This window comes from Elaeis guineensis, chromosome 3 (assembly GCF_000442705.2).
Source record: "Elaeis guineensis isolate ETL-2024a chromosome 3, EG11, whole genome shotgun sequence".
In the NCBI taxonomy this organism is placed as follows: domain Eukaryota; kingdom Viridiplantae; phylum Streptophyta; class Magnoliopsida; order Arecales; family Arecaceae; genus Elaeis; species Elaeis guineensis.
This window is the reverse complement of record NC_025995.2, coordinates 14,273,512-14,299,266: the sequence shown is the minus strand read 5'-3', so window position 1 is coordinate 14,299,266 and position 25,755 is coordinate 14,273,512. Positions and strand designations below refer to the sequence as shown.

The following is a 25,755-nucleotide window of genomic DNA, read 5'->3' as shown; positions in this document are numbered from 1 at the left end:
TCCATATCTTCAGAATTAAAAAATAATAATAATAATAATTTATATATTAATAGGCTAATGTTTTCTCCTTTCAGTTATGGCCAACACACTATCCCTCCATTTGCTGTTGGACAGCGACAAGCTTATCGGACCCAATTTCGATAGCTGGTATCGAAAGTTGAAGATCGTGTTGGAGCACAAAAAGATTTTGTCCTTACGAATCAGGCACTCGAAGAACCTACAGTCAATGCTCCTCGTGTCGTGAGAGACACTTACATAAAGTGGCTCAATGACCACACGACTGTGCGTTGCGTGATGAGGGCAACTATGAACGACGAACTTAGTCGTAAGTTCGAAAATGCGCAATCTGAGGAGATGATTCAAATGTTGAATGAGTCTTTCGGCACCCCTGAGGATGCGGAGAGACATAAAACCTTCTGCGCAGTATTCAATGTCCGTATGCGAGAGGGGACTTCAATCACCGATCATGTATTGTACATGATTGAGCAGATTGAATGTCTTAGCAAACTTGGCTTTCCGTTGCATGAACAGTTAGACAAGGATGCTATCCTCAATTCGCTATCGAAATCCTACCTATCCTTTCTCAGTCATTATAGAATGACGAAGCCTGCGATAAACTACCATAGTTTGCTAGGGTTACTGCAGACTTTTGAGAAAGATCACCAGCTCCAGAAAGAGTCAGTGAATTTAGTGGGAGGTTCATCTGCAGGGCGTCGATCCTCTAGGAGAGGAAAGAAGAAAAAGGTGCTGAAATCCCATGCCGCCGATCCCAAGCATAGCAAAACGTCAAAAGTTGACAAGAGCCAGGCAGAGTGCTTCTTCTGTAAAAAGCTGGATCATTGGAAAAGAAATTGTCCTGCTTATATAGCCACCCTTGACCCAAACAGGCCTAAGAACAAGAGAAAGGCAAGTGGTTGCTTCACAAGGTATTTATATGATAACAGCTTGTAATTTCTTTATTTGTGATACTACTACCTGGGTATTGGATACCGGAAGTCCTATTAATATATGAAATTCGTTGTAGGGACTACAGATAAGTAAAAAATTTTGAGAGGGCGAGCGGTTCCTTAACGTTGGAGATGGAAGCCTTGTTCCAGTTCTGGCCTTGAGGACTTTGGAGCTTGTCTTCGAATCCAATAGTGTCATGTTGGATGATTGTCATTATTGTCCCTCTTTTATGATGAATGTCATCTCTGTAGGCCTCTTGGCCAAACTTGGTTATAAATTTATAATAAAGGATGATTTTTGTGATATCATTATGAATGATACTACAATTATGGTGGACAATTGAAACATGGCATATACACAATATCACGGCCTGTTAATGTAATGTACACACCTAGTAAACGCCCCAAAATAGATAATGTCAGTGAATCCTATCTTTGGCATTGTAGGCTTGGTCATGTGAACAAGAATAGGATTGACAGGTTGATCAAGGAACATGTCCTTGAGATAGATGATTGTGAATCATTGCCTATCTGTGAGTCATGTCTACTTGGTAAGATGACTAAGTCACCTTTTAAAGAAAAAAGTGAGAGAGCCAGTGATGTCCTAGGTCTAATACATACTGATGTATGCGGACCTATGAACATAAGTGCTAGAGGAGGATACTACTACTTCATTACGTTTACAGACGACCTATCGAGGTATGGGTATGTCTATCTTATGAAGCATAAGTCAGAATCATTTGAAATGTTCAAACGATTCCGTGCTGAAATAGAGAAACAAACTGAAAAGAGTATTAAGATCCTTCGGTCAGACCGAAGAGGTGAATACCTCACTAGTGAGTTCCTGACATATCTGGAAGAAAATGAGATTCTCTCACAATGGACCCCTTCTGGAACACCACAACATAATAGTGTGTCCGAGAGGAGGAATCGAATCTTGTTAAACATGATCCGATCCATGATGGGCTTTTTCCAGTCTGCCAATCTCCTTTTTAGGATATGCTCTAAAGACTGCCTGCTACATTTTGAATAAGGTGCCCAGCAAGTCTGTCGATAAAACTCCATATGAGATATAGACTAGACGTAAGCCAATGCTCTCACACCTTAAGGTCTGGGGGTGTCCAGCTTATGTCAAGCATTTAAAGACAGATAAGCTTGGATCGAAGTCCGATAGATGCTTGTTTGTAGGGTATCCCAAGAAAACTAAATGATACTACTTCTACCTCGCTGTAGAATAAAAGGTGCTTGTTAGCAGCCGGACAGTCTTTTTGAAAAAGGAGTTTCTTGGTGAAGGAACTAATGCCTGTAAAATTGAACTTGATGAAGTTCATGAGGTGGAAGGACCAACACACAGAATTGGATTCGATTGGTAAATCGAATCTGGAACCGATAGAGACACCATTAAGGAGATTCGGTAGAATATTGCATCAGTCGGATAGATACTACGGTTTCTTGGTTCGAGACAGTGATCCCATTGAACTTGATGAGAATGATAAGAATCCGATCTCCTATATGGAGGCCATGCAAAGGCCTGACTCCCAAAAATAACTTGAGGCCATGAAGTCCGAGATGGAGTCCATAGAGATCAATAGTGTATGGACACTAGTTGATCCGCCTGAAGGGATAAAACCCATAGGGTGTAAATAAATTTTTAAAATAAAAAAGGAGCAGACGGGAAGGTAAAGACCTATAAAGTCCGTCTAATTGCCAAGGGTTACCGTCAGCGTCATGGTATTGACTATGATGAGATGTTCTCTTCCGTGACAATGCTCAAGTCCATGCGAATTATGCTTGCTATCACTGCACACTTAGATTATGAGATCTGACAGATAGATGTCAAAACCACTTTTCTTAATAGAGAATCGGAAGAAAAGGTGTATTTGATACAACCTGAAGGGTTCACATCCACAGACGAGTTGAAAGTGTGCAAGCTGAAAAGATCTATTTATGGACTTAAACAGGCATCGAGGAATTGAAACATGCATTTTGATAAGGTGATTAAAACATATGGCTTCGTTAGGAACAGAGAAGAGCCTTGCATCTACAAGTGGACTTCCGATTCTGTGGTTATTTTTCTTGTACTGTATGTGGATGACATACTGTTACTAGAAAATGACATTCCAGCTTTGCAGAGTGTGAAGATGTGGTTATCATCACAGTTCTCCATGATGACTTGGGAGAAGCATCATACATCCTAAGGATGAAGAACTATAGGGATGATCCAGAAGGTTGCTTGGATTGTCTCAATCCACGTACAATGACGTCTTGTTGAAGCGGTTCAACATGGATAATTTCAAGAAAGGCTATCTTCCGATAGACCATGAAATTACTTTTTCCAAGAAGGATTGTCCGACAACTCCTGAGGAGAGAGCGCATGAGTAGAATACCATATGCTTCAACAGTGGGATCTATCATGTATGCAATGACATGTACGAGGTCGGATGTGGCCTATTCACTAGGGGTAGTGAGTAGATACCAGTCAAATCTGGATGAAAAGCATTGGAAGATTGCGAAAGCAATTCTTAAGTATTTGAGAAATACTAAAGACCAATAGCTTACCTATGGAGACTGACCTGAAATTTATGGAATATACTGATTTCAATTTTCAGTCAGATTGTGATGACAGCAGAAGCATGTCGGGCTACGTATTTAGCTTGAATGGAGGAGCTACTTGCTGGAAGAGTTTCAAGCAATATAATGTAGCCAATTCTGTATGCGAAATGAAATATATTGCTGCATCGGATGCTGCAAAGGAGGCGATGTGGTTGCGAAAGTTTATCATCGAGCTGGGAGTTATACCTTCCATTGATGGTCCTGTCCTTCTGTACTGTGACAACTCCAGTGCCATAGTTCAAGCGAAAGAACCCAAGTCGCACCATCACACTAAGCATGTTCTACGCTGCTATCACTTGATGCGAGAGATCGTAAACCGAGATGACGTCAAGCTTCAGAAGATCGACGGAAAGAAAAACCTAACCGACCCCTTCACTAAAGCTCTCGAGATCAAAGAGTTCGATAACTTCAAATGGAAGATAAGTATAAGATACTGTCCTGATTGGCTTTAGTCCAAGTGGGAGTTGTTGGGAATTGTATCCTAAAATCAATCGTGTGACGATTGAGTTCATCCTTATATATGAATTATTGATCAATTGAATAATAGTTATTCTGGTATTTTTCATCACAAAGTGACATCTTCCTTGAATTCTTATCTTGTGATGAAGTCCCTAGAACTATGCCAGTGTACGATAAAAAAAGAATTTATCGTATAGTTCTTAAACATGTTCGCGATCAAATGATACGTCATTACGGGACAATGATGTTTATCCAGTGGAAGTCATTATGCCATATGGGTTGATTGTCCTCTTAACCAAAGAGTGCGGTGACACTAGTATGGCATACAGGTGAGATGTAGGGGTACATCATCACTGAACAAGTGACTTACCTGCTAAGCATTCTATTGTCAAGAGCTGCTCGCGAAATAATGGGTACAAGTGTCCTTCATAACTGAGATCACCATAGTGACTTGTAAGCAACTCACTGTGCTTCGGTGCCAAATTACCTGAATTTCTAATGCAGTGACGAAAGACTACTGGATACAGTCAAGTACTTGCGAAGTCTGTGTGGATCAAGATGGGATTGACCCCTCCGGATTATTGAAGTTGATATATTGCTATATTTCAATTTAGTAAAGCCTTGACCAAGATAATCCATAAGATGGATTTGAAAGGTTGAAATACAATACAGATGAAACAATCTCGGTTGACAATTAACCTGAGACCATTCTAGAGCATCCAAAGTCAAAAGGATAAATTATGCGGTAACCATGTGTATGGATTCTGAAATATTCTTTAGTGATAATTCGATCTATCTGAACGTCGGGAACCATTGCTAGATGGTATCTCGATTAGTGCAGCAATTGGTTCCTGTACTACCGACTTAGTATTTGAACCTATGGAGTCACGCACACAAGTCAGACAAAATAGGAAAGAATTGACCTATGTTTATATGTCTCATTTGGAAGTACTTGACTTGATTGAACATATAAACTAACTTGATTGAGAATTAAGTTATGGGTCAAACAAGATTGAAGAGTTGACTGTCTAGCTAGCACTATACATGAGGTTCAGGTTCGATCCCGAAGATGAACAGTTTCTGATCTATGATTCATGGAACATATGAAAGATTAGATTTAAGTACTAATTAATTTCATATTAGATCTAAATTAATTGAACTTAAATAGGTCCAAAATCCAAGTTAGACTTGGTACAAAAGTCCTAAAGAGTTTGGGATTGATAGTCTTTCGAAATTGTTTCGAACCAACTTCGAATCAGATTCGAATCAAATCTGTTTTGGATAAGATATGAGTATTCCTACTTGCACTGAGAATACCCCCTCATGAAGCACGACCAAAACCTGATTTGATGCTTATTTGGGGCGCCCCAAGTGGGTGAGAGATTGGGTGCAAGTTGATTGTCATATGTGATGACAATTATATCTCATATAGGAATCCTTCTTTAATGAGTATTGGACCAATTCAAATCAGATTTGAATTAGGAGTTCTAATCTCATTGGATCATGAGAATCATCTATAAATAGAGAGGGTCTCTACCTATGGATGCATAGCAATAGCATAGCAAACAAATCAGATTAAGAGAAAAAAAAAAGAGAGAGACGTGAGAAGAGAAAGAAGTCCTATCTTTCCTTTGGCCTCTCCTCTTGTTGCCGCCCCTCTTCCTTTGGGCGTGGGGTCTCTTTGGGCATCCCACCGGCTAGTGTGAGGTGTCACACTAACACATCTTATCCCTCGATTGATTGAGTTGCTAAGCCAATTGGATTGGAGTTTATCCTGCTTTCCTGCGACGTCTGACGTGCATGCGAAGTAGAGGGTCTGCACATCCAGACCTCCGCAAAGGTTTATATCAGATAATTTGGGATTTAATCTCTGGTTCCACTGCGTTTCAGGTAAGGATTTGATCATTAAACAAGTAGAACATTAGAAAATTTTTAGATGCAACCTCGACATCCCAGAGGGAAACTGTTTCCCTTCCCTTCACAATGATCATGTCATCAACCTTAAGATTGTAAGAATACCACTCATACAAAGGTATCAACCTATAATTATCAAGCTTTTCATTTTTGAAGGATTGATGGTGTAGAATACCAAACACCGTTATTAATAAACAGAAGAAAGAGGAGAGGCAATGATGCCAATCATTACAAAATTAAGCATTTGAGACCATAGATGACAACATTATTCAAAATTACATCTAAACAATTTCTTTCACTCCAAAAATGTTGAAAATAATAAACAATTATATGACAGAAGCTGCATGCAACAAGAAATTGAAACATTTCTTAAAGTTGTTCATTGATTCTGGTAGCTGGATATTAATTCTCCACTATTCATCAACAAGTTCCAGCATCACTTCCTTATATCAGTATAAATAATGCCACGAAGTATCTAATTAGCTAGGTTTCTTATGTTTCAGATCAACTTATGCATATCAGTAGCAAATTCTGCATAGGGTTCATCCCTGAAGAACCTTTATTTCCATGTCCTCTGATATGGATTCCATGTCCAAGTAGGAAAAGGAATAGCAAGCAATTTGGCTGGGACTCTGGTCCTATTTTTCTAGTCCTATTTTGTTTAGGTTTAATTACTATTGGGTATTTTATTTTAAGTCCTAATTATTTCAGTTTAGAATTCCTAGTTCTAGTTGGATTATGTCTTAAGTTGAGGCCTATAAATAGACCTCTATGCTCTTGTTTATTCATTCAGATTTATCATACAAATTTTCCTTTGTAAAGTTCTACTTTTTGTTCCTCTGCCTTTGGGTGGATTTTCCTAGAGCTTAGAGTTGATTTCTGTATCCTTAGAGTAGCATCCCAAGATGGTGATTTGGCTAATTGATCCATAGTAAGGTTTTCAACCTCGCCACAATTGGATCCCTATTCCTAGGTTTGTTAATTCGTAGTGGGGTTTCTCACCTCACCAAAATCGAATCTAACCTACCCATAGACATTACAGCGTCAAATTTTGGTATCAGAGCTTATCCCAAGTTGCGAATATGCCTCAACGAAGAAATCCTCAGCGTGCTGCCTGCAACCCCTCCCCTACTGAGTTGCAGCAACAGATTCAACAGTTACAACAGCAAATTGCGCAAGTGCAGCAAGTAGTGCAAGGAAATAATCAACGTCCCGAAGTGCAACAACATGACGAACAGGGAGAATGACAGCAGGTGTCTAATGACAAGCAAGAAGAAAGTTATGATGAGGAAGAGCACAATCCTTTTTATGATGATTTCTCTAGCAGCGACCATGAACCCCCTGGATGTAGGCCGGGAGCCAAAATCAAGATGGAGATCTGAACTTCCAGGTCGAGATCCCAGAATTTAAAGGAAAGCTCCAACCCGATGACTTCATTGATTGGTGGAACATGATTGAGCGAAATTTTGAACTCAAAGATGTCCGAAATGAGAAACAAGTAAAACTGGTGGCAATAAAATTGAAGAAATATGCCTCTGTTTGGTGGGAGAGCCTCAAGAGGTAGTGGGAAAGAGAGGGCAGAAATAAAATCCAGACATGGGACAGGATGCGCTGTGAGCTTAAATGTAAGTTCCTTCTAGACCATTATCATCAAGATATTTTATTAAATTTCATAACTTGCGACAAAAATCACTGTGGAAGAATATACCATGGCATTCAAGGAACTTCTCATGAAGTGCAATATTCATGAGCCTAAGGAGTAGACGATTGCACGCTACTTGGGCAGATTAAATTGGGATATCTCGGATACTGTGTAGTTGCAGCCCTATTACAGCCTAAATGATGTTATCCAACTAGCAATTAAGGTGGAAAAACAGCGAGCCAGGAAGGGTACAACGAAGCAGAAGGAACCCGCCACCAAACGCTAGAATCAGGGGTCAAAGGCTGCTGTCCCGAAAGCAAACCCTGCCTTTCAAGAAACAAGTTCTTCTAAGGTTGCCGATAACAAAGATGCGAAGGAAACTAGTGCGATTCAAACTGATGGCAGCTCCAGAAAGTGCTTTAAATGTCAAGGATTTGGACACATTGCAGCTGACTGCCCTAACAGAAGAATTATTACATTGGTGGAAGAAGAATCGAATGAAGAAGGCAATAATGATGAGGCCAAATATGACAATAGCAATGAGGAAGAAGTCCCTGCCGATGATGGTGAATCTCTTGTGATCCAGCGTGCTCGTAATACAAGCATGATGACTAAAGACGAAAGCTGGCTTCGTCACAATATTTTCCACATGAGGTGCACAACAAGGGCAAGGTGTGTAAGGTAATCATCGACAGGGGAAGCTGTGAAAACGTTATTGCTAATTACATGGTAGAGAAACTGCAACTCCCCACGGAGGCACATCCTCAACCCTATAGATTACAATGGCTGCGAAAAGGGAATGAAGTGAAGGTAACTAGGCGGTGTCTCGTGCAGTTTTTTATTGGGCATAAATACCGAGATGAGGTTTGGTGTGATGTAATTCCCATGGATGCTTGCCATTTACTCCTAGGATGCCCCTGGCAGTATGACCACAAGGCTATGCACGACGGGTACAGAAACACTTATTCTTTTATTAAGGATGGTGGGAACATTAAGTTGACTCCTTTGGAACCCAACAAAAGACCTAAGAGGCAAGAGGATTACAGTGCATTGATCACTAATTCTGGACTTGGGAAGGCTTGTCGAGAGTCAAGCATAGTGTGCCTTCTTTTAATCTGTCAAGAAAATGAAGAAGTTGCTAGTTTACCCGAAGAGGTCAGACCACTACTTGCTGAATATTCTATGTGGTTTCGGAAGAAATACCCCATGGCTTGCCTCCGATGAGAGACATTGAACATGCCATCGATTTTGTTCTCGGGGCTGTCAAGCCATCCTATCGCATGAGTCCTAAGGAACATGAAGAGCTTCAACGTCAAGTTAATGAACTTTTGGAGAAAGGCTTGATCAGAGAAAGTGTTAGCCCTTGTGCGGTTCCTATTTTATTAGTTCCTAAGAAAGATGGAAATGGCGCATGGGCATTGATAGCCGAGCAGTTAATAAGATCACCATCAAGTATCGATTTCCTATTCCACGGCTTGATGACTTACTAGATCAGTTACATGGGGCAAAGGTCTTTTCGAAGATCGATTTGAGAAGCAGTTACCATCAAATCAGAATCCGACCGAATGATGAATGGAAGACTGCCTTCAAAACCTGAGATGGTCTCTATGAGTGGTTGGTCATGCCATTTGGCCTCTCCAATGCCCCAAGCACTTTTATGCACCTCATGAATCAAGTATTTCGCTCCCTTATTGGTAAATTTGTGGTTGTTTATTTTGATGACATTTTGGTGTACGGTCAAAATCAAGAAGAGCACTTGAACCACCTTCGACAGATTTTTGAAGTATTAAGGGAGCAGAAACTTTTTGCTAATTTGAAAAAGTGTGATTTCCTTTCCGATTGAGTGGTGTTCCTAGGTCATGTCATCTCTAGTCAAGGAATTGAGGTGGATCAAAGCAAGGTGGATGCTATTGTCAATTGGCCAATTCCTAAATCTATCCATGATATTTGAAGCTTTCATGGATTGGCCTCTTTTTATCGGCGCTTCATCAAGAACTTCAGTACCATTGCTGCTCCTCTCACCGAGTGTCTTAAACGAGATTGTTTTGAATGGGACACCAAGGCACAAGAAGGCTTTGAAGAATTAAAGAGAAGAATCACCAACACGCCAGTACTTGCACTCCCGAATTTTAATTTAGTCTTTGATGTGGATTGCGATGCCTCTGGAGTAGGCATTGGTGCTATCCTTAGCCAAGAAGGAAGACCATAGCATTTTTCAACGAAAAGTTAAATGATGCAAAGCTGAAATATTCGAACTATGACAAGAAGTTCTATGCGATTGTAAGAGCTTTGGAACATTGGAGCCATTACTTGCTACCTAAGGAGTTTGTTTTGTATTCAGACCATGAGGCCTTAAAGCATTTGAGCTCTCAGCAAAAGCTTAACCAATGCCATCCTACATGGGTTAAGTTTCTTCAAGCCTATTCGTTCCTCCATAAGCACAAGTCTGGAGTTCAAAATAAGATAGCTGATGCCTTAAGCCGACACCAAGTCCTACTTTCTACCTTACAGCTGAAGGTTATTGGGTTTGAAGTCATAAAAGAGTTGGATGAACAAGATCCTGATTTCAGCAAGATCTGGAATTCGACTTCCAGCACCCCTCTTAGGCAGTTTCAGCAAAAGGACGGATTTCTCTTCAAGCAAAATCAACTGTGTATTCCTCAATGTTCATTACGGGACTCTATTATTTGGGAAGCTCATGATGGAGGATTAGATGGTCACTTTGGACAAGATAAGACCTTGTCTCTAGTACAAGAAAATTTTTATTGGCCACACTTGCTGCAAGATGTTGTCTGTCATATTCCGCGTTGCCGAATATGTCACATAGCCAAAACGCAGGGGCAGAATACTGGTCTATATATGCCTCTTCCCGTTCCCAAATTTCCTTGGGAAGATGTGAGCATGGATTTTGTGGTTGGACTTCCATGCACACAAAGGCACAAAGACTCTATGATGGTAGTTGTGGATCGGTTTTCTAAAATGGCATATTTTATTCCATGCAACAAGACCTATGATGCTTCACAAGTTGCTGACTTGTATTTTAGAGAGATTGTGCGCTTACATGGAGTTCCTAAGACAATTACATCCGATCGAGACTTAAAGTTTGTGAGTCATTTTTGGAGGACTTTGTGGTAAAAGATAGGTACTCAACTTCAGTTCAGTTCTACCGCTCATCCTCAAACCGATGGTCAAACCAAGGCAGTCAATAGAAGTTTGGAAAATCTGTTAAGGAGTTTTATTGGAAAGAATATTAGCCAATAAAATCTGCTGCTAGCACAGGTGAAGTTTGCCTATAATCGATCAACAAGTCAAACTACAAAGAAGACTCCATTTGAGATAGTATATGGGAGAAATCCAATTACACCTCTCGAGCTTGTACCTAAGGCAACTAAGCAACAATATAGTGCTGATGCAGATGAGAGAGCTAAGGAAATTAAGAAGCTTCATGAGCAAGTCAGAAAGCAGATTGAGAAGCAAAATGCCAAGTATCAGTAGCAAGCAAATAAGTTTCGAAAGCCTGCAGCATTCAAGGAAGCTGATTTAGTTTGGATTCATTTGCACAAGGAAAGGTTTCCCCGAGGAGCTAATGCAAAGCTTAGTCCAAGAGCAAATGGTCCTTCCAAGGTGATCAAGCACATTGATGAGAATGCCTACAAGATTGAACTTCCAGGAGACTGGAGTTTCTGCCACCTTCAATGTTGCTGATTTATCTCCATATTATGAAGAACAAGAAGAAGGCCAAAACTCGAGAATGAGTCTTTTCCAACCCAGGGAGCTTGATACAGATTCCATGTCCAAGTAGAAAAAGGAATAGCAAGCAATTTGGCTGGGACTCTAGTCCTATTTTCCTAGTCCTATTTTCTTTAGGTTTAATTACTATTGGGTATTTTATTTTAAGTATAAGTCTTAATTAGTTCGGTTTAGGATTCCTAGTTCTAGTTGGATTATGTCTTAAGTTGAGGCCTATAAATAGACCTCTATGCTCTTGTTTATTCATTCAGATTTATAATACAAATTTTACTTTGCAAAGTACTGCCTCTAGTTGGATTTATAATACCTCTAGTTGGATTATGTCTTAATTAGTTGGATTTTCCTAAAGCTTAGAGTTGATTTCTGTATCCTTGGAGTACCCTCCCAAGGTGGTGATTCGGCTAATTGATCCATAGTGGGGTTTTCAACCTCGCCACAATTGGATCCCTATTCTTAGGTTTGTTAATTCATAGTCGGATTTCTAACCTCGTCAAAATCGAATCTAACCTACCCATAGACATTACGGTGTCATCCTCACACATAAACATAATAAAAAGTGGAATTATAGTATCAAGAGCTAGTCATAAATCACCACAAAAATAAATCTTTCATCGGCCAAGCATCATGAATTTGGAAATTCAACACAACCAACTAGAGAAATAGAGCAGTTCTTACATCTGCCTGTGAAAACATCAATGCCTAATATATTTGTTAGAATCATGGTGAATATTATAATGAGTTGTCAAGGCCATGACTACTATGATAGCATGACCACAGAGATTTCAAGATCAGAATATCAGGACTATTATGATCGTAAATATCATGGCTATTATGGTAGTGATTATCACGGCTATTATGGTAGCATCACTATAGAGATTCCAAGGTCAAATTTACCGTATTTATTTGATAGTGATTATTAGACACAATTGCATAGCTACCATATTTGTTTGGATACAATTGTAAAGCTACCATAGTAGCTATTCCATTTTAGTATATTTAAAGAGCTTTATTCATAAAGTTGAGAATGAGAAATACCACATTATCTTTTCCATTAACATAGTATCAGAGCATCAGGTTCCGTATCCCTAGCTGCCACCCATCTCCACCCCCTCAAACCACCACTGCCGCCTCCTCCCTCACCACCCACCGCCTCTTTTCTTGATCCCACCCTCTATTTATTGACCTTTTTTTCTCTTCTTCTTCTACACAACGTAAGTATCTTTCCTATGCTGTGTGAAGGTTATCTGGCTGTCTTTCTGACTATCTACTAATCACAAAAGCGGTACACTGCCTGTGATGTTATGCAAACCTTGATACAACTCCTGTACCTAATCCAGATCACCTCACGTGAAACCTAGATGTTACTCCAACAACAAAGAAGATCAAAGAAAGGCGGCTAGGGTTTGGCTTCGAGATGAGAGAAAGAGAGTTAAAGAGAAAAGATCTTGTATTCCATTCAATAATTAATATCCTAATACAACCTACGTATATATATACATAGCCATTAGGCCCGACCAAAAACTCCCCCTTAAGGCCTATCAAACCAGACCTTAAGGCCCTAGGATCAAAATCCAATCCTAGATCCAAACAGAATCCGTTGTGCTCTACCCGCGCAACTGAGCCGGCTCAATCTCAGACTGAGTCGACTAACCACTCAATCTGAGATTGAGTCGACTAACCTGCATGCCATGTCAGATTTTTCGAGACACTCTTCTTTGTCTGACATGCCTTGCGACTTGGTCGATCCGATCTCAGTCTAAGTCGATCCAATGCCCTGAAACCTGCAATTCTCCACAGTCTTCAGTCTTGGCTCTGGTTCTTCACTCCATCTTGTGTCTTCAAGCTCCAAAGCCCCAACTAAGCATCTCGAAGTCCTCGTCGTCGGAACCTCGAGCTCGTGCATGCCTCCACCCAAAGACCACTTCCATCCTAGCCCTAAGACCCAAACCCGGTCCTAGCCTCCCGAAGTCGTCACCGTGACTCCTCTCAAGGCCTTCCAAGACTTGGAAGCACCACACATGCACAACAATCTCCATCTTGGTGCCCCAAGCCTTGGCAAACCTCCGCTCAATTTGTCTGCCACTGCGCACCCTGACAACTCGTGCAAATGCCAATACTGATGCCATCCCCTTCAACATTGGAGACCTCGAAGATGACCACCTCCATCTGAGCTGAAGAACCTTGCTTATCTCTTGGCACCCTCTTGTGTCCTGTTGCCTTCTAGTACACCATGCTCATGCATCTGACGCGTCCGCATCCACTACCACCATAGTGGACCTCCTGCGCACCACGCCTTGTGCATCAACCCCGCACCCTACGTGCCTCCGCCACCAAGAAACTTGAAGCCTGTGTCCTTCAAAGTATCCTCCACAGTTCCGGTACTACACAGCCTCCACCTAGATCTGAGTCCTCTATGAGCCCCTGCAGAAGACTGAACCCTTCCGAAAGCCGACCGTAGCCTTCCCTTTCAAAGAATCCTGCAACTGCCTGTAGTCCAACTACACGTGTGTCCCACAGCCGCCTGTATTCGACTGTGCCTCTGCTGCGGCTCCGCAGCTACCTGACTCCAACTGCACCTGTGCCGTAGTCCATAACCGCCTATCTCACAACTGTTTGTGCTATAGCTCCACAGCTGCCTGTCTCCAATCGTGCCTGTGCTTGTTCTGCGGTCCGTCGCTGTCTGTGTCCCAACTGCATCTATGCCGCAACTCCAGAGCTGCCTGTCCCGCAGCCATCTATTTTCGGCTGCACCCATGCCGTGGCTCCGCAACTGCCTATCTCCAACTGCGCCTATATCCGACCGTATCTGTCGCCTCCCGCAGCTGTCTGTCTCAGCTGCATCTCGAACTCCGTCGCTGTCCCTTCAGATCCTTCACTCTGCAGATCCCTCTAAAACCATCTCAGATACACCGCACACTGCGGGCTCCTCTGAAACCACTAAGAGCTCATCCGACTCTACACTCAACGACTATACCAATGAAATCCATCTCTTCTCCTTGTTCTTCTTTCAGAGCGAACAATTCTTCTTGAAGTGTCCAGTCTTGTGGCACCTATAACACTTCAGAACCTTCTCCGATCTACCCTTGGATTTACCTCTCTTCCCAGATCTTCCTTGCCTCATGAACAGCAAACGCATCTGAAGTAGAGCCTCCCTTGCAGATCTTCTCCCGTTGCTCGTTTAATCTCAAAGCACCCACAACCTTCTCATACTCAAAGAACTCCTTGTCGTATACCAAGGTCGTGATCAGACCATCATATGCCGATGGGAGTGAGCATAACAGTAACAACGTCTGATCTTCCTCTTTGATCTTCACATTCATATTCATTAAATCAGAACACACCTGATTGAACCTCTGAATGTGACTCACCATATCAACTCCCTTAGGCATCCGCAAAATGTACAACTGCTTCTTCAGCCAGAGCTTGTTCATCATGTTTCTGCCCCTATACATCTTCTCTAGCTTCTCCCAAAGGCCCTTCACCGTGGTCACCATGCTGACCTCCGATAGAACCTAATCCGCCAGGCACATCCTGATCGTGTTGAAAGTAATCTCCTCCAGTTCCTCCCAATCCTCCACGCTAATCTTTTTCAGTCTCTCTCTTACCAAGACATTATAGATCCGCTGTTGCACCAAGTCCTTCACCCGCTATTGCCACAAGGTGAAATTTTTCTTGCCGTCAAACTTCTCAAACTTCGCCTTGAAATCACTTGAAGCCATTCCACCCTCCAAGCAAACAGCCAACCCTAAACCTTTCTGGGTGCTACAAAAAACAGGGCTAAACCTTCATCTTCCTTCTTTCCTCTAGGTAACCGGGCTCTGATACCACTTGTTATGCAAACTCCGGTACAACTCCCGTACCTAATCCGGATCACCTTGCATGGAACTTGGATGTTACTCCAGCAACAAGATCAAAGAAAGGCATCTAGGTTTTGGCTTTGGGACAAGAAAGAAAAAGAGTTAGGGAGAAAAGATCTTGTATTCCATTCAATAATTAATACCCTAGTACAACCTACATATATATACACAGAGCCATTAGGCCCGACGAAAAACTCTCCCTTAAGATCTATCAAACCAGATCTTAAGATCCTAGGATCAAAGCCCAATCCTAGATTCAAACAGAAAACCCATTGTGCTCTGCCCGGACAATTTAGCCAGCTCAGTCTCAGACTGAGTCGACTAACCTAGGTGCCATGCCAAATTTTTCGAGTCACTCTTCTCTATCTGACACGCCCTGCAACTTGGTCGATCCGATCTCAATCTGAGTTGACCTAATGCCCTGAAACCTACAATACTCCGCAATCTTCAGCCTTGGCTCTGGTTCTTCGCTCCACCTTGTGTCTTCAAGCTTCGAAGCCCCAACCAAGCCCCTCGAAGTCCTCATCGTCCGAACCTTAAGCTCGTGGATGCCTCCACCTTAGGACCACTCTCGTCCTAGCCCTGGGACCCAAACCCGATCCTAACCTCCTAAAGTCGTCACCGTGACTCCTCTCATGGCCTCCCAAGGCTTGGGAGCACTACACATGCACAACATATGATTCCCCTGACTGCCACCCCCTCTTTCACTGTCTGGCTGTTTGGTTATTTCTGTCCTCTTCTCTGGCTACTATGGCATCCCCAAATGACGACAACAAACAATACACTTCTGACTCCTGGTTTTGACAATGCGATCAAAAATCTAATGGCAACTACAATGAAGCTTAATGGCACTTAACTACCTTTTGTGGGCCCAATCATTCAAACTATTTTTTGGTACCGAACGGAAGGTGCAGCACTTGACTAATGATCCTCCAAATTTCAACGATCCTACCTATGAAGACTGGCTGGCTAGTGACTATTGTGTTATGTCATGGTTATTGAATAGCATGGAAGAGAAGGTTAGTGCTAGTGTCATGTTCTTAAAGACAGCTAAGCAAATCTGGTACACCCTCAAAGAGATGTTTGGGCATGAGAAAGGTTAGTGCTAGTGTCATGTTCTCAAGAGTATTTGAACTCTGAGCAATTCTTCACATTGCAACAAGGTGATAAGCCTGCAGCCAATTACTATACCTCTCTGAGAGGTATTCTTGATGAGTTAGATTTACATCAACCTCTAATCTTGGATCTACAAAAGTTAAAGGACTAGAGTGAAGGTCTGGCGGTTGCAAAATTTCTCTCTGGATTGAATCCATCCTTAGTTCATCAAATTCATGGTCGGATTCTTGATGGTGATTCAATTCCTTCTCTGTCTGCGACTTTTTTTAGAGTTCTACGTGTCTCCACTAGAACATCAGCCTCCACCACCACATCAGATGGAGCATTCGACTATGGCTATTGGTGGTCGTGGTCGAGGCCATGGTAGAGGACGTGATAAAGATTCAGAAGGAGGCCGTAATCGTCCACTTACATGTGACAAGGGACCACGTCACTGTTCACATTGTGGGCGCAACAATCATGTGTCTGAGAAATGCTAGCTCAAGTTGGGCAAACCTGATTGGGCACAGTCGGTCTCTACCGAGACTACGACTGATACTCCTATTCCACCACCATTGGCTCCTTCTAGCATGATGCAGATCCCACGGGCTGAGTATGAGAAATTTCTTCTGTTCCAATCTACTCAATATGCACAGACAACTACTCACGCCACTACTCCACGTACTGGTGCGTTCATTGCTTCCTCTGCTAGTTCCTGGGTATTAGATTCAAGAGCATCATCTCATATGACAGGTATAAAAACCAATTTCACTTCCTTGTCTACTGCTAGTCCTATTCCTTCTATTGCTATTGCTGATGGCTCTTCTTGTCCGTTTCTGGGTGGAGTTGTTCGTGTTTCCCCGTCACTTAGATCGTGTGCTTTATGTTCCAAAGTTTCCTATTAGCCTTTTCTCCTTTAGCCAAATAACCAAATCTAAAAATTGTTGTGACATTCTTTCCTACATATTGTGTATTCCAGGATCTACAGACGGGGACGAAGATTGGTTTGGGGCGTGAGAAAGATGACCTCTATTATCTTGACAATGGTGCATCTTCTAATGTTTTAGCTATGATTTCTTCGTCATCGTCTATCTCTCGATTATTGTGGCACTACCGATTATGTTATCCTTCCTTACAGAAGCTAAGACAAGTTCTGCCTTTTAAGTCGTCTGTATCTTTTTTAGAGTGTGAGTCCTATCAATTGGGTAAGCACCAACGTTCTTCTTATCCAAGTCGAGTCAATAAACACAGTTCCGTCCCTTTTGAGTTAGTTCATTCTGATGTCTGGGGTCCATGTCGTTTTACTTCCATTGCTGGATTTAGATATTTTATTATTTTTATTGATGATTATTCTGGAATGACCTATGTGCATATGTTGAAAGACAGGACAGGCTCCTGATGTTCTTAAAATCTTTTATAATGAAATAAAAATCCAATTTTCTACATCCATTCGTATTCTTCGCACCGATAATGCTCTTGAATTTTTGAAGCATGATGTATCTCAATTCTGCTATTCCCATGATATTTTACATCAGACTACTTGTGCCCACACCTCTCAACAAAATGGTGCTGCTGAAAGAAAATATCGGCACTTACTAAATGTCGCTCGCGCTCTCATGATTCAAATGCATGTATCCAAATATCTGTGGGCAGATGCTATTTTATCTGCTTGTTATTTGATTAACCGAATGCCATCATCAATTCTCCATGGGGATATCCCTTATTCGTCTCTATCTTGATAAACCCATTTTCTCCCTTATTCCACATATTTTTGGGTGTCTGTTTTGTGCAAGATCTTCATCCTGCTCTTAATAAATTGTCACCCAGGTCAGTAAGTGTATCTTTATAGGGTATTCACGGACTCAGAAGGAATATAAGTGTTATGATTTGGGGACTAGAAAGTATCACACATCTGCGGATGTTACCTTTTTTGAGTCCACTCCTTACTTCTCTGATGGATCTCCAAACCTCACTATTGAGCATATTCCTCTTCCTCAATCACTTGAATCTGTGCCTGTTCGTGTTATAGCTAAACCATTGCAGGTGTATACCAGAAGATAGATCTCAGACACCTGTCTCTATTCAAGCTGATTCCTCATCTTCAACTGGAGATCCAAGCCATCAACAACCTGAATCTCTTATGATTACCTTAGATTTGGATCTACCTATTGCTCTCCGTAAAGGTAAACGATCTACCACAGCTCATCATATTTTCCATTTTGTTTTCTATGATCGTCTTACCCCTTCCTTCCGCCAGTTTGTCTTATCCCCGTTATTGGTGTATGTACCTAGGTCTTACAAAGAAGCTTTGGATAATCCATCTTGGAAGGCTGCTATGGATGATAAGATGGCCGCTCTCCTCTCCAGAGCTACATGGGATCTAGTTGATCCTCCTACTTACTCTGAAATTGTTGGTTGTAGATGGGTGTTCATTATCAAATATAAGCCAAGTGGGACAATAGACAGATACAAAGCCGGAATTGTTGTAAAAGGGTTTACTCAGACTTATGGCGTTGACTATTTTGAGACCTTCTCACCAGTTGCTCGGCTAAATTCCATCAAGGTGATCACCTCAGTTGCTTTCAACAAAGATTGGCCTATGTTCCAGCTAGATGTCAAAAATACTTTCTTGTATGGTGATTTGCAAGAGGAGGTATATACGGAGCAACCTCCTAGATATGTTGCTCTGGGGTACGTATGTTGCTCTGGGGGAGAACATAGTGTGCAGACTTAAGAAGGTAATTTATGGTCTTAAACAGAGTCCTCGTGCTTAGTTTGACAAGCTCCACCAAATTGTTATGGCATTTGGTTTTCGTAAATGTAACTCTGATCGCTCTATTTTTGTTCGTCGAAACTCTGCAGGAGCTGTTATTTTGGTTGTTTATGTTGATGACATACTATTGACCAGGAGTGATGTAAGTGGAATAGAGGAAACTAAGGAGTACTTAAAACGACATTTTGTTACCCAAGATATGGAGAAGCCTAGATACTTTCTTGGGATAGAAATTGCACACAACAAAAAAGGTGTGTTCCTTTCTCAGAAGAAGTATGCTTTAGATTTATCACAGGAGACAGGATTACTTGGGTGTAAATCTGAAAGTACTCCAATTAACATTGATCCAGAGTTCTAGGCTGAAGATGCAGAATGATTTGAAAATGTTACACGATACAGGAGGTTGATAGGCAAACTCATTTATCTCACTGTTACTAGACCAAACATAGCCTTTGCAGTGGGGGTTGTAAGTCAGTTTATGCAAAAGCCTAAGACAGTTCATTGGAAAGCGGCTTTGAGAATATTAGCTTATGTTAAGAATTTACCAAGGAGAGGTCTACCGTACAAGAAGTATGGATATCTTAGAATTGAAGCCTATTCGGACTCTAGATATGCAAGAGATAAAGGAGACATAAAATCCACATCAAGATACTGCACGTATGTGGAAGGTAATCTTGTAATATGGAGAAGTAAAGATAGAATATTGTCGCCAGATCAAGTGCCGAGGCTGAGTATAGAGCTATGGCTCATACTACTTGCGAGATGATGTGGATAAAATCTCTGATGTCTGAGCTTTGTTTTGATCACCCTGATCCTATGCTTATGTACTGTGATAATCGGACAGCTATTTGTATTGCCAGCAATCCTGTGTTCCGTGAGAGGACCAAGCATATTGAAGTAGATTGTCATTTTGTAAGAGATGCTGTGATGAACAATGTTATTAGAACACCATTCACTCCATCATCCAAGCAGTTAGCTGACATTTTGACTAAGTCTGTGCCTTCTGATATTTTTAACTCTGTGTAACAAGCTGGGTATGTTTGATATATATGCTCCAGCTTGAAAGAAAGTGTTAGGATTATGGTAAATATTATAATGAGTTGTCAAGATCATGACTACTATGGTAGCATGACCACAAGGATTCCAAGATCAGAATATCATGGCTATTATGGTCGTAAATATCATGGCTATTATGGTAGTGATTATCATGGCTATTATGGTAGCATCACTATAGAGATTCCAGGGTCAAATTTACCATATTTATTTGATTGTGATTATTAGACACAATTGCATAGCTACCATATCTGTTTGGATACAATTGTAAAGCTATCATATCTGTTTGAAAATGAGAAATATAACATTATCTCTTCCATTAACAATATTGATGCCACAATTGTAGAAGTTTTAGAAGCCAAACAATGGTAGAAGATACTGAAAAAATTCCTGTCATCAACTCCTAGTATCAACACATGAACTGTGCAAATTTTCTCTTGAAATTGCTTTTAAAAATCTAAACATGGGTCTCGCACCAAGTAACCAAGCCCCTTCGCCTGAGTAAATGTTGTATCTCGCATCAAAACATGGGCAATGTGAAGATGTCTTTATAATAAATGAAAGACGGAAGTAACAATACACTTGCCCATATGAAAGTTAATGATTTAGAGATAAAGATAGATGCAATTTAGAAAGAGTTCAGAAAAGGTTCAATGTTATTCACTTAATTCTCATATTGATTAAGTACTAATACCCCGATGACATCAATGGCTCTTTGAAACAATTGCTCGGTAAAACTTGAAACTCTAAGCTAAAAGATATCTAACTCTAAATCCTTTCTTTACTCAAAGACGAGTAAAGTTCAAGTTGGAGGTATGATCAATGCACTAAAATGTCATAAGAACTATTAAAATTCTTGGTATTTAATCTCTATTATTTTGAATTTGATACTTATTATGTTCTTTTCAGGAATTATTAGTGACGAAGATTTAATCAATTACCAAGCCCAATATGTGCGGACAAAGCCCAAAACCCATGATGAACATGGCACGTGGAGGGGACTCAGCGGCTTATGGGCTCACAAAAATACCCACAAGTCCATGTCGGCCAGCAAGGGCATCTCACATGAAATGCCACGCGGTCCACCATGGACAGTGTGGGAACGGGAGTTGAATGAGGTGAAGTGGTGCGAGGTGCTGACGCGTGGGCCTGGAAACCGAACACAGAGGCATGAGAAAGCTTAAGTGGGTGCGGGTGCGTGGGTTCAAACGGGCATGAACGGGCGCGTGTTAGCGAGCAGCAAGCGAGTCTGAGCGGATTATGTGAGAGTGGGTGCTGGAGCATGGATGGCTGGGAGCTGGTGATCGATTTGAAGCGGCCTAGTGTGTGGGCGCGTGAATGGGGCGAGCTTGGCAGCATACGAACGCGGGTTCACTGCGATGCGTGATCTGCGGACATGATTGAAGGCCAAACACGAAAGCAATTTCACGTGGTGCAATTCCTGAGAATGAACGCGGAACGGACACGTAAAAGGCCTAAATGCGGGACAAGCACGGATTTAATGGAAAAAAATATTTTTGGAAATTCTTTTAGAGATCTCTTGCCTTATCCTCCCTTGCTCTTAAATCTCATCCATCCATCTCTTTAGGTCCTTGTTGACATCATTAGTCCCACATCAAAAAATTATGAAAATCTTCTTCCCTAACACCTATAAATAAAGCCTAATGCCTCTACTCTTAGACATCTCTCTCCACACCATACCTTTTGTAGAGGCCCGTGTGACAAATGGGAATACCCACCTTTTTAATTCTTTAGCCTTGTTCCCACTTTATTCCACCCTTCCAACATACGAAAACGAGATTCAACCAGAGGGAGGTGCAAGAATCAGAAGGCTCTATAGAGGAAGGCTGTAGGAAGAGATCCTAGTTTAGATTTTTCTCTTCCTTTTGTTTTAATTTTTGTTTTTAACTCCAAGCCCTGTTAATGGCTTAGGAGATAAGAGTTTTGTATCAGAATTTTTATTCCAGCAATAAATTAGTTTCTTTCCCCTCAATTTAATTTATGCATTTCTTTAATTTCTGCACTAGGATAGTTTAATTTCCTTGCATTTATTTTTCTTTTATTTAATTCCTGCAATCCTTTAAATTCTTGCACGTTAAATTCCCGCAATTAGAATAATTGTTATTTTATGTTTTTCAATTAACTGTAGAGCTTCAAATTAAATTATGCCTAGCTAAGCAATCTCCCTAGGATTTGCGATGAAGTTAGATCATGATTAGAAGCCCTATTGTTTGGATTTCTTTATGCCTTTAATTTTTAGAGTTTTTCTTCCTTCATCCCTCTTGCCAAGAGACTTGATTGACTATAGTTAGGTTTGAATCCCTTCATAGTCCATACTTGATTCGGTGCAAGAAGGGTAACAGGTAAAAGACTCACAAGTTTTCCAAATCCTTTCCTCCTCTTTCTTATGGAAAATTTCGATGGGTTATAGTTGAGTTTGAGCCTCTTCATAGCCCATACTTGGATAACACAAGAGAAAGTTGAAAGGAGAGTCAATTAGGGTGAAAGCGAAATGCTTGATGGATCATAATCGAGTTAAATTTCTTCATGATCCATGCTTGTTCATGTTTTATACCTTAATCAAGAGATATCATAAAAGAAACCATAGAAAAACTATCGAATTCATTGGTCTAGTGGATTCAAAAGCCCTAGATCTTTTAGATTATTTATTTCTGCATTTAAGTATTTTACTATTTTGATAGTTAGTGATCCAACATAATCTAATATAATCTATCCTTCTCATCATAAAGCTAACCTGAGTAAGAATTTGAATACGACTTAAAAGCACTCAATTCCATATGAGATCGATCCGTACTTGCCGAACGTGCTACGTTGCACACCATGCTCTTGCGATATAATTTAAGACACATCAGAAAGAAAGGAAAAATGATGAACCAAGAGATACAAACGAGTATGCATTTGGCATAGGGTATCGCCTAAATGCAAAGTGCTGGTTCACAGTTGATATGGCAAATCCCAATCAATACACTCATATCATCAATCCTTAATCTACATAGGTTAAAGAATTTTAAAACAAATTATTGTTGTCCATATTCTACATAAATAGAGAATGGGAGAATTGATAATGTGGTTTCCAACCATAAAAAATGATCCTAAAGTCTAAGGATTTAAAAGACATCTATAACGACCTCCAGAGTAGTAGACAAAAGTATACCTTCCAACACCAATAGTTTTAGAAAATATATATATGTATGCACATAAAACATAAAGATGCCATAGAATAATAATTTAGAAGTGAAAACTAAATTATTGTGACTTCCATTGTCAATAATATGTTGAAAGCTGAAGGATTCGCATTAAATTAGACGGTCATACCCCATCTCATCATAGCCCATTACCAATGCCTCGCCCTGAAATTAATGAATCTCAATATTAGCCAAAATTTATTATAGATAACAAACAAGATTGAATTATGACTCCATCACATTATGTATATTAAGGGTCAGTTTGGTTGCATGTAAAAGTCAGAAGTGCTAACATCAAGTTTAGGAGAAGTTAGCCTATAGGTTATGTTTAAGTTCTAGATTTTTGGCAAAAAAAAAAAGATGAGCTTCTAATAGTGACAAAAGTGAAATGGCCAGACATGGTCAACTATGATACTTGCTATATTATTTAATAGCAATTTATTTAAATTTGGGAATGGTTATGTCTACCCGCACCTAAGCCTAAAGCAATTTAAAAATAAGGGGTGATTAAGACAAATCCCTAGGCTGAATAATATAAACATAGTACCCTATTAGGGTTTTACATCAATCCAAACTAAAATATTTTTTTAAGTATTTTATAACTAAACATTCATTTAATTACTTACAAGTTAATTAAAAATAATTAAAAATTCCAAAAAATGATAAATTAATATTTTTTATGGATAATGGACATATATTTTCCGAAATAATTCAACAATATTGTGCATTACAATTTAAATTATCTAAGTCTTATTTATTTGATCACTTAAATAATTACTATTTCAACAAATAATCATGAAAAATATGGTAATGTGTATTGGTGATTGGGGCATATTCTCAAGACAACAAGCATAGTTTTTGTAGATATTACAAATAATCACATATACTAAACGAATATGTTATATGTAATGCATCTAAGTTTTATGTATTTAATCACTTAAATAATTACTAATTCAACAAATAATCATGAAAAATATGGTAATGTGTATTGGTAATTAGGGCATATTCTCAAGACAACTTTTTATAGATATTACAAATAATCACATATGCTAAGCGATTACATTATAAAGCTCACTAAGTTATCTAAAAATATATAATTTTATTTATTTTTTAAAAGTATAGACTCACTTTATATAATTGATGTTAATGAATGAGGCAATGTATGACATGTTTGTGACAACCCATCTCGAACAGAACTAGGTCCGATCCATTTGACCGGCCCAAAAACCTGGTCAGGCTCAAAATGGAAACAAAAGGAGAAAAATGATTGAAGAAGACTCCATCGGGAGTCTTCGTCCTCCCAATTTCACCAAAGGGAAGCTGATACCGAGAGGCATTCGGCCTTTCCTCTGTTCTATTTAAGGTCAACCCCACCTCTCCCATCGATTCCAACCGGAGTTCGTAGAGTTCATTAGTGTTTGACCAAGCTTCGTCCAAACAATTTCCACCACCACCTCAGCCCGAGCACCACCAGAAACAAGGTAAGGTTTCCTCAATCTATCAAATAATCATCATCCACATCCTCCATGACTGTAGATCGTGGTTTCCAACCAACTATCGCTAGATTTTTCTTGGAAGACCTAAGCCGCTATTTTCTCCTATTTTTCTGCCTGTTTTTTTTATTTTACCAGCATCAGCCATGGTCGCCAACCGCCAGTTGGATGATCTCCAGCTGTGCCGCCATGGTCCATATCGTCGATCACAGCCATCGCCAGTGAGATGCCCTCCTCTGTTCTAAGGAAAATGGGGAGCAAGAGTCCCCTGTTTCGCCAAGAAAAGAAAGAAAAGAGAAGGAAAAAAACAAAAGAACAAAAAACAAGAAAAGAAAAAAAAAAAAAAAAAAAGAGGACTTTCACTCTCCTCTTTCCTCCACTCGCTTTATATTTCCTCTCTTTAGTTTCTCTCTCTCTCTCTATAAGGTTCTCTCTCTAGATTGTCTCTCTCCACCCTCTCTAAAGCTGTTTGATCCAATAAAGGTCTTCCTTCAATGATCTTGATCGACTCTGATGAAAAAGATCTTGATTCATGGCTGCAAGATGGCATGTGCCAGCCCCCACCCCAGTCAGACCACGTACTACTAGATTTAATCATCCATGATTTTTGTTGAACCATCTGTGCCCTAGTTCAACTACTATAAAATGACATCAGCATGACCAGATCGATCGGGATGTCAAGCACTTCCACTTGACCAGCCCTATGATACTGTTGGAACTCAAGATTTTTATTCTTAAAATAAACATGGTTAAATTTTGATAAAATATAATGTCAAATATTAGGTTCTGAAGGAGAATCGCAAGATTAGTTGGATTATCTGCTCATAATTTATGCAAGGTTAAGATACCTCCATGTCGAATAGAAAGGGCTGCTCGAGATGCTTTAGAGAGGCATCAAATTAGCAGATTTGTGATACTACTTGGCAGGTTGGTGGCACTCATTAAGGAGTCAT

The 25,755-nt window shown here is 40.3% G+C and overlaps 1 protein-coding gene across 12 annotated transcripts in view; it reads right to left on the bottom strand.

Annotated features, from left to right (window-relative positions):
- LOC105034089 (DNA topoisomerase 3-alpha) overlaps nucleotides 1-25,755 on the bottom strand; it is a 115,468-nt gene that overhangs the window by 55,466 nt on the left and 34,247 nt on the right. For 10 of the 12 annotated variants that reach the window (XR_012139630.1, XR_002163567.3, XR_012139631.1 and 7 more), the window contains one exon: nucleotides 23,440-23,474. The exons of the other annotated variants lie outside the window; for them this stretch is intronic. Coding sequence is in view for 7 of the 10 variants with exons in the window: in XM_073253672.1 (XP_073109773.1) it covers nucleotides 23,440-23,474 (35 nt within the window). In the remaining 3 variants the exon portion in view is untranslated. The remainder of the gene's footprint in view (nucleotides 1-23,439; nucleotides 23,475-25,755) is intronic. 12 annotated transcript variants of the gene reach the window in all.